Source organism: Laetiporus sulphureus (assembly GCF_001632365.1).
Source record: "Laetiporus sulphureus 93-53 unplaced genomic scaffold LAESUscaffold_109, whole genome shotgun sequence".
Taxonomy (NCBI): domain Eukaryota; kingdom Fungi; phylum Basidiomycota; class Agaricomycetes; order Polyporales; family Laetiporaceae; genus Laetiporus; species Laetiporus sulphureus.
This window is the reverse complement of record NW_024468618.1, coordinates 7,033-16,590: the sequence shown is the minus strand read 5'-3', so window position 1 is coordinate 16,590 and position 9,558 is coordinate 7,033. Positions and strand designations below refer to the sequence as shown.

Below are 9,558 nucleotides of genomic sequence, written 5' to 3'. Positions count from 1 at the left end.
CATCCCCGCCTAGTGCCTCTTGCCGCAAGGATGCCAGCAACGATCATTGAGGTCCCGCTGCATTACTCCACTGATCGGCGCATCCCCGCCTAGTGTTGTCGAGGTCCGCTTCACAATCGTGCCTGACATTCTTGATCTGCATTAATACTGATCCGCGATCCGCGAAGCAAGAATCCTCACTTCTGGTATGACGCATCGAACCACATGTCCATCATACAATCTCCGCAACGTGCCATGGATGTTCCCGATCGCACGGACAATTGAGCACGATTTCACGTTTGGAGCGCTTTTCTGAGTGCGATGACAGTTTCTGAGTGCGGTCTTGGCCTTTGGGGATCAGATTCACATCAGAGGTGCGTGGGAGATGCGATAGGTCACTGATTTTTAAAGTGGGTCAGAATTGCGACCTTTACTCCACTGATCGGCGCATCCTCGCCTAGTGCCTCTCGCAATGTACGTTGGCTCATTCTTCTGCCGCTTTCGCAATGCCGCTTTCGTGATTTCATGCAGTGCTCCATCTGTATGCCTTTCTTTACTTATGAAGGAGTTCACAGCTCGTACATCTCATTCTCGAGGAAACCAAACTCAATGGATCACCTCTCGCCTCTGGATCACTCTGCACAATCAGTCGACGGTACATCCTCTGAGACCCGTCGATCAGCGTACGTTTGGCATCACACTGTACGCATCCCATTGTCGCTTGTTTGTTTGCCTTCATGCCTACTACGTTCAGGTGTCTGCACCCCAAGTGGATATTACCCCGCTCACGTTGGGCTCAAACCCGTGGATCACTCAGACGGTGCGTACAGCGATATAATCCAAATGACTCCGGCTGACTCTAACGACTACTACCAGCCGGAAACATATATCGCCGCTCACGGTACAGAGAGTGAGAGGGAAGTGGGAGAACTCCTTGACGAAGGAGAGAGCTCGGAAGATGAGATGATGCAAGGCATGTCGGAAGGAGGAACTCAAGTGGCTGCTCAGGTTCGTGTTTGATGCGGCTCCCCTGTGAAAACATTGTCTCATTCGTCTCATTTGTGCGCTGCTAGATGGCACCTGTCATTCTGCAGTCAAGGTTCCAGCATCAGAATGCGCCCCTGCCCGGTAAAGCCTCTCATCTGAGCGCACAGCGTACTGCGTCCTCCGGTGCTGTGGTGCGTTTTGAGATTGCATCAATGCCCGAGGTGAGTCCATCCCCTTTGCATATGTCTCTGCATTCAGATGAGTGAAGCCCCGTGAGGATGAACGTCCTATGGGAAACAATCAGGACCAAAACGTTGCCGCCAAAGCCTGGAATACACAATCTCCTATTGCTGGCATACCGCCGTCTGCTTTCGCAAATGAGCCCTTCGCACAGCTCACAGACAATGGTCTTGCATATCCTGATCTGCCATCAGGCACATCAGGTGCATCGCCAGCAGGATCTGTCAATGATACTGAACTGTCCAAACTCATGCAGGCCATGTCGCTTGCCGTAGCAAACGGCATTGAGAAAGGGGTTCAGGAAGCCTTGAACACAATGCGGGCAGAACGCAAGAAAGCCCCTAGCCGGGCTGAGGCCGATGAAAGAGGATATTACAGAGACGAGGACGAAGTTGGAGACGTAGAACCATCTACGACCAGATCTCAGGGCCGAACAGGTCCTCGAGATAACAATTTACTTAACGTGCACACTTGCAATTACTCGTTAACAGGCCGTGGACATCTGAACAATCTTCATAGGCTTGTTTCTGGGACTATCTATGAGACAAGCGTGTCCTGCCCATGAAAGGTCAGCTGCCTCGTAGCGCATCCCTAGCGGCAGTCAAGGCTTTTGCAGATGGGTTAGGCGATGGGCCAGACATTGACGAACCGCTCGTAGATTGGGAGCACGAGTTGAGCACACCTTGGAACAAGGAACTCCTCTTCTTGTTGTCAAAGAGTTTCCTTCAACGGATCAAGTCTGGTCAGGAATTTCCCCTGACCTTTGATCCTGACGTCATCATGCAGCCTGGCCTTGAACGCTCTTGTACTGCCAAGTTGCGACGAGTGCGCATGCAGCTCCGTAATATGAGAAGAACAGATGCACTCCCGAAGAACGGTGAGGAGAATGCCGCATTACGTCGCAACACACGCCACCAAGGGGTACATTCCTGGCTTATTAAAAGCGTGCTATCACTTACCAACCACGCAGATATTTAACCGGCGAATGAATATCATCAACGCCAACAAGACTGCAGCACAACCACTCTGGAGCACCATCAAGGACGCTCTTAACATGCTCGATGTCATGGGCATGAGCTCAGATCACACAGACGATGAAGCCAGCCAGGACTTTAAGGTCGTTCGTCGCGCTAAAATGCCATGGCGTCATGAAGATCTTGACGTGCTGTGTCATGCCATAGACACATATCGGACTGTATCTACGGTCCCTCAGGCTAGAGGAAACCGAACGCTGCCACGTCTGTCCCAACTCTCGACGGGTTCCCCGAAATCCCACCGTCAATATGTTCGTGGCCTGCCGAATTCATTCTATGATCAGCAGTGGCTGTCATCTCTAACAAGAGTAGAGCGCCGCAAAGTAGGATTCACCAAGGTGATTGACATACCTCAGCTGGTGAGCCGTATATTGGATGGAAACGTGAATTATTGCTCACAGTGGATCATAGGCCGTGCATGAGGCATATCATACCCAGTGACTACCACGAAGAGGCTAAGCACCTGGCCAATATCCTCCATTGTCCTTAGTGTCGGTGAAGGGCAGCACCTTCCAGACATGGACTGTATGAGTGTTTTTCTGTCCATTTCGTCACGCCGTATTGTTGTATTAGTGGCAGACTCTTTTCTTTTTTTCTCAGAATGACGATTGAATTGTGATACGTCAACCAGCGAGCATCATGCATGGCATTGTTTCACTGTTGTATAGTAGGATGCAGAATACATCATATTCAGATTGAAAAAGCTGCGTGAAAGGTCGTGATAATCATACAGATAAGCGCAACAGGACTACATTGGGTCGAAGTCATTTCATGAAGTCTCAATCGTCAGTCTTTTCAGTGATATAGGATGACGGGGCGATGTCGTCGTAGAAGGGATTATCGGGAGTGTTGACGGGGTTAGTGGCGTAAAAGGCATTCGATGTGCTTGCTTGCTTGGTAGTGTAGCGTCTGCGCGTCCTCAGGGCCACACCTGCAGCATCGTCGTTAGCGATGGAATGTTTGCGAATGCTCGTCGAAGCGGATAGGGCTGCACTGAAGTCGATTGATTCGCTCCGGGACATGGGCAGAGACTCTGGCATGGTGGACCCACGGGACGGGCAGGGCGAGTCGGTGAGGTCGCTCAACTCGCTCGAGGACTCGGATTCGGCATCAGAATAGTCCGACTGGTGATAGTCCGGGTAATAGTCCAAGTAATCAAGTGCTACGAAAGCATTAAAGATCTCTGATGGAATGATATCGAAATGCTCCGTCCAGTAATCGAGCATTCTGTGGCACAGCAAGGAGTATTCTTCAGGAATTTCCCATCGTGAGTTTTTTTTTACCGAGAGCCAGCAGCTTTGTGGTCGTGCTCATGAACACGAATGCGGGGTGAACCTGGCTCTTTATACGGACATTGTATGGAAAATTGATTATTTCTTGGGCTGCACCTGGGTGACTTTCCCGGATGAAGGATGGGCAGGCTTTGCTGAGTGAAACAACTTGATACTCCCAAGCTTGCATTTCAAATGCCTGGGTGAATTCTCAGGTGTTAGTGGCTTGTTAATCAGAAAAGATACAAGGATAACCCACAATTGAGAATTGTACCTGGCGCTCTTCTGCTGTGAACCGTGAGCGACGTTCAAAGATTTCTAACAGCTGGTCCAGCACTGCCGGTGACATGAGCCAGGCAGTCTTGCCACTGTCATACAATGTGTGTTGCGTCGGTGACACTGAATGAAACTAGTCAAGAGCTGCGAAACAGATTGTAGTAAATACTTACTGGAAGCAATGTTCTGGCTGCAATCAAGGTTCAACGAATCAGGGAACATACCAAGGTGATATTCCAATCGACGTGTCTGTTAAGGCAGTCAATTAGTCAATATAACATTCAGGAGTGATATATGATGCACGATTTCTTCAGAGGTTGCCCGTGCCAGGATATGCGTCAGGTGAACGGGGCCCATCTTAAAATTCCACATTTCCATCACATAGTGCTTTCCGCCATATAGAAGTGCCTCAATTCGCTTCCTTCCTCCTACGAACTTCCTTGGCAGTCCATGGACTCTCCCAATAGGAGTAACAGATGGCGCATTTTGGGATGCAGGTGGCGCGTTTCGGGATACAAGACTCTGCCGATTAGACTTGGCCTTGTATGACCTGGAGCCAGGGCTCAATGCATTTTTAGGCTTCTCAGGCACCTCAGGTGACCGGTCAAATGAGACCGAATTGCTGTATCTCCGATTTGGAGCTGGATCTGAACGAAGGCTGTGTACAGAGCGAGTAGAGTGAGTACGGGCAAGAGACTTTGGAGGCTCTTCAGTTCTATGAGACATGGTGTGCTACCGGCTGCTATGTGAATGAAAAGGAACGAGAGAAACCAACGCGATTGACGAAATGAATGCGATCGACAAGTGGGTCACGTCTTCACGTGACTGTGTTTCACGTATTTTGTTGATTTAACTCGTGGCTAGCGGCAGCTTGCTCTACTGTGCATTCCGTTTCACGCGTCAGTCCGCTTATCCTGTACTGTCGCTCCTCGCCCGCACCGTCATCTCTTCACTCGCAAGCAACCAATTGACACCTCTGAATACCCACTGCCAATTCTGAAGTTGAAATGGATTCTTTACCACTGGAGTTACTTTCCAATGTTGTCAACGACGTCGACCCTGAAATTGTGGCGGATCCTCTCCTGCTGGAGTCACTTTCCACCACTGTCAACGATGACTCACCTGCTCAGTGCTATCATCTTATCCCACTGGACATGAAGGAACAAATCCATTATGTGCGTTTTTGTCTCGGTGGTCTTGTCACCACTGACGTGATCGTCGCTAGATGCATGCCTATGAGTGGCACTGGGGTATGGCGAAGGATACTCTCGATCTAGAAGCACCGTCAAATATCATAACCTGTGAGAAATCTTTCTTTCTTTCTCATTGTGTCCTTGCTCACGTTGGTACCACAGTACGCCCAGACATGCATGCCCACCTTCAAGCAAAGTGCTGGGCTCTGATCCCGATGCGCAGTGCCATCGACTCCATCATCGACATGTCCAAGCACAATTATTCCTGGCCTGATTGGCATGGCGATGATCGTCGTCAGAGCAGCTACCCAGTACGTTGGCGATGTTTTTAATTAACACATCCGTGGCTTAATATGAGCTTTGCTAGTTAAACGAAGATAAATTGTATGAGTACGAGCTGGTTCCTACCGGACTCGACCCCCCACTGCACAGCCAGACACTCAGCTCTTCCCGCCGCTACGATGCCCCATATGACCAACTTCCTCATGTCCTCTCTCGTGTGCATCCCTACTTTGTCATTCTCCACTTCAAGAAAATGGTTTCCGACTACACGTTTCCATTGACACGGCTTCCTCCCCGAATGACAAATAAACTTACGAATAGTTTGGTTGCCATAGTCTCCAGATGGCAGACTGGCATTCCTGCGTCATTCCTGGCTCCCCGCTCTTCACGGTGTTCCCGATCTGAAGCCTGCTTGGACAACGACACTGACGAAACTTCCCCGTCGAAGCGGCAGAAGCGCTCGGATGGCTCCTCCAAAGTACCAGAATTGACGAATGGTGCTACATGTCCTGAAAAAGGCATCAATGCCAAGTTACGTACGACATCGCGCATCGAAAACAAGCTACTTTCTGATGCACCCCTCCCTCTCCTGGATGTGGCCCATCTACCCATTGAGCCAGTCGACATTCCAGCCTGGCTGAGTGCGATGCAGTCCGCCACGAGTGCTCCTTCAGAAGACGAGGGCAAGAATGTGTTCAATGGTGAGGCTGGGGTTCCAACAGTCAATGGCGAGCCTCGAGATCCAACACAAGACAAGGGCAAGAATGTGTCCAATGGCGAGGCTCGGGGTCCAACAGTCAATGGCAAGCCTCGAGATCCAACACTCGACGCATACAGAGCTGAGCCCTGGCGGGAAGGCCAGAAGCTCATCGCAGATGAAGTCAAGTTCTCCCGCATTTCGTTGCTTAGTCAGGAGCTCGATACTGCATATTTTAGCAGCCACGATTGGGCATGGAAGAAGCATTGCAGCCGCTTATGGAGGTAACAGCTTAGTAGATTGTCTGTTAGTTGTATTTTATTAGTATTGTAACAAGTATTGAGCACTGCAAATGGACGCGATCGCGACGAGTTCAACAAACGAAGAATAGCAGTAGGCATATCTAGGGTACTGAGCTTGAATGTTCGAACCGTTGCATGAGATCTCAGGGTTGCTCGGCATGAACTGATCTGGGCGGTCGGATTTTGTTAGTATCCCCAACTGCACGAACTTGCCGCTCAGGACTGTAACGCACATTGGAGGCTCCATCTTGAATTTGTGGCGATTATTCCTCAACCAGACAATGGCGTCAGCATAATCATGGTCCCGCTGCCTCAAGCTATATGAATGAATGAGTGCACTATTCGGTGTGGCTAAAAGAGATACACTCACTTCCGTAACTGCAAATCGACAGTCACTTTGATTTTGGACTTCTGCTTCCCTTGCACGTCAAGCAGTTCATGGGTTCAGCTTTGCACGCTCCACCAAAACACGTTTCTTTCTAAGATGCTCGGCGTCAGCGGTCTCTCGTCCGCCTCCAAGATCGCCCTCCTAAACGCAAAGTACATGGCACACCGTCTCTCCGGACACTACAACCTTCAATTCAAGAACGGCAACGGTCATGTGGCGCACAGGTTGCTTATTGACCTGGCCAAGTTTGACAAGGCTGCCGGAACCAAGGTGACCCACTTTGCTAAGCGGCTGCAAGTGCGTACGATATTTCTAAGAGAGTTTTATTTTGTGGACTGATAGATGACTCCTTGTAGGATTGACGTTCTTGGCCTATCTCAACCGTGCTACGGGCATAACCTAAGAGAACAAGGTTCTGAAGAACCACCATATGCGTCCTCGATGGAGGACGCGAAAGAGAAACTATTGTGGCCTGATGACGCATTTTGAGATCAGCCACTTCAGGACAGGGTGGCGCCGAGTCACGGGGTTAGATGAGTCACGGGGTTTAGACACCACTGTAGGGCAGGCTGGCACTGAGGCACGGGATATAGATGCAGCGTGGCACTTCGGTTCTCTTCTTTTCTTACTTTCATCTTCTCGTCCCCCCCGTAGGTAGACTAGATTAGTTGTCGCTAATTAGCTATTGAAGTTCGTGTAACGGGTCCCCAGAATCGATAGATTCCAAACGGACCCTTGCACGGTCGCGAAAGTGAGACATCGGCGCATCTCCATGTAGTGCCTCCCGCCTCAAGCCTGTGCGGAGCGAGTTTTCTCACGTGTATCCCTTCGTGTTAATGTGCACACAGGCACGTTGGTCCTTTGAACAAGTGGTATAAATATCGAATACTCTTGTTGCAGATGGCGCAGGCGAGTACGAGTTTCTAACAATGTGAACATGCACTGACAGTGGCTTGTGACAATAGGAATTGGCCAGATGATATCTGGATCTCGAAGCGGCAGTTGATAACGAGGTAGAGACGGATGAAGAAAGTGAGAATATCGAAGGCAAGTTTAAGCGTACTTTCTTGCATTACAGTGACAGGGACATTTATGCCACCACAGATCTCATCGACGATGAGACAGCTACCACAGCAAGCGACGTTCACCCCCAGCTTCTGCAAATGATCTATCCCAGAGCAGATGATGACGGTGCGCAAGCTCTCGCACAACACTACCAAGAGCTGGCCCGCAGGGAGAGAACCGTGATCGATGTTGAACACGCTGCAGAACTTCTTCTCTCGTCAGAGACAGATTCGAAACCCATCACGCCAGGTACTTGGGTGAGAATCCAACATAGGCATGGTCGATATGCTCGTGCCCTTGCCTATGTGGAACGCGTACATGAGGATAGGTTGATCATATGGGCGAAAGTTCAGCTGACAGGTGCCTCCTCGACTTCACACGTTCATCTGCCTTCCGGTCTCGTTGCTGTCCAGAGTACAGTTGATGGCAAGATTTCTGGATCACGAAAGAAGGATACCGCGCTTCTGGTCCGGAAGGGCATCATTAAAGATGGGCTGATACGCCTTCGATCTGAAGCTCACTTCGTGATATCACTTACAGACACCCCTCATGAAGACGAGCTCGCACTGTTCATTGAGATACCGTGGATTCCGTCCGAAGCGAGGAAGGAGATCATAAGCAGGGCATACATAGCCACTTTGGCTGTGGATGATCGTGTACGAGTGGTGTCTGGGCAACTGGTCGGGCTGGAGGGGAGCATCCAGAGCATCCAGGACAGTATCGCTGAGATAGCCGTCGACATTCGTCCGATAGGAGCGGCGACTGTGGAGCTGGCCGCTCTCTGGAGACTCCACATGCTGGGCGACAAAGTCGAAGTTGTGAGAGGTGCACATTGTGGTAGCCGAGGGTTCATCCTGTCCATACAGATGAACGAACTGAATCTATGCTTGCACGGCAGCAATCAGCAGGTGAGCATTGCACTACACTTAATATATCCCTGACTAGTTCTTGGGCAGATCACGGTGGAGTGTTTCAATGTCATCATGGACTACAAGCCCACAGCCCGCAATCCGATCCCTATTTCGTACAATCAGACATCACAGGTAGTCATAAACCCGATGGAGATCGAATCACACGAAAGCCAGTCCATTAGGGTTTCTCGTCAAGAACGGAACCCATACATAGGTCAGTGGGTGATTGTGATATCCGGTGCCTGGAAAGGACACAGGGGCCTGCTGAAGTTCGTGTATAACCAGCACCATCAGGTGCAGCTGGAGGCTCCTCAAGGGCGCGTTAAACTTTATGTTGCGAAGGAACTAGCTTTGTACAGGTATGCTGCATCATCTACAGCAATATGAAATGCCCACTCATAATGCAACCAGAGATAGCGGTCGTATTATCCCGCTAGTGAACAATCAAAATGGAACTGTGGAACCCGACTGGCCATTGGAACCGGAAATGGAAACGCCAGCTCTCGATGACGGCTCGTCGACTTCTCTCCCCATTCCTGAACCATCAGACAATACACATTATGAGCCTGCATGGGACCCAGCATCGACCGAAGCGGATGTAGAATTCGCGGCCCTTCAGAGGAGGCTGACAGCGGATCTGGCAGCCCTTCAGCCACCAGTTACAACTGACGACGTGCCTCATGAACCTATATGCGTCACGACTGGTAAGTCCGCATCTCCTATCAACAAACGTTGAGAGAATCTGATAGTCCTGGTAGAACTCGGCGCCATCCTGCTCAACCCGGCCTTACGTGAAGTGTTCCCGATACTACGGGAGATTCCTCTCCGCATGACTCGACAAGAATACCGCAACGTCTATCAGAGCGTCTACCTTCACATGAATGATCTCGTTGTCGATGAAAATGCCCAGGAACTCAGGGTGTCAGTATATTT

General features: G+C 50.2%; 4 protein-coding genes across 4 annotated transcripts; 3 read left to right on the top strand and 1 right to left on the bottom strand.

Moving 5' to 3' along the window:
• Nucleotides 1-588: 588 nt before the first annotated feature.
• LAESUDRAFT_765173 (uncharacterized protein) lies at nt 589-2,681 on the top strand (the record flags this gene model as incomplete). Its single annotated transcript, XM_040913594.1, has 8 exons — nt 589-681; nt 734-799; nt 856-987; nt 1,053-1,187; nt 1,235-1,606; nt 1,780-2,127; nt 2,177-2,599; nt 2,652-2,681. 8 exons carry the CDS (start codon nt 589-591, stop codon nt 2,679-2,681), a joined length of 1,599 nt encoding a protein of 532 aa, XP_040757565.1.
• Nucleotides 2,682-3,019: 338 nt separating this feature from the next.
• LAESUDRAFT_718484 (uncharacterized protein) lies at nt 3,020-4,513 on the bottom strand (the record flags this gene model as incomplete). The annotated part of the gene is made up of 5 exons (XM_040907440.1): nt 3,020-3,402; nt 3,524-3,710; nt 3,786-3,910; nt 3,961-4,036; nt 4,091-4,513. 5 exons carry the CDS (start codon nt 4,511-4,513, stop codon nt 3,020-3,022), a joined length of 1,194 nt encoding a protein of 397 aa, XP_040757564.1.
• A 281-nt stretch (nt 4,514-4,794) lies between these two features.
• LAESUDRAFT_765171 (uncharacterized protein) lies at nt 4,795-6,247 on the top strand (the record flags this gene model as incomplete). The annotated part of the gene is made up of 4 exons (XM_040913593.1): nt 4,795-4,962; nt 5,013-5,088; nt 5,143-5,291; nt 5,348-6,247. The coding sequence occupies 4 exons, from the start codon at nt 4,795-4,797 to the stop codon at nt 6,245-6,247; spliced, it is 1,293 nt and encodes a 430-aa protein (XP_040757563.1).
• A 495-nt stretch (nt 6,248-6,742) lies between these two features.
• On the top strand, nt 6,743-9,510 carry LAESUDRAFT_769403 (uncharacterized protein; the record flags this gene model as incomplete). Its single annotated transcript, XM_040913777.1, has 6 exons — nt 6,743-6,946; nt 7,550-7,562; nt 7,646-8,622; nt 8,671-8,984; nt 9,037-9,329; nt 9,488-9,510. The coding sequence occupies 6 exons, from the start codon at nt 6,746-6,748 to the stop codon at nt 9,508-9,510; spliced, it is 1,821 nt and encodes a 606-aa protein (XP_040757562.1).
• Nucleotides 9,511-9,558: the final 48 nt, after the last annotated feature.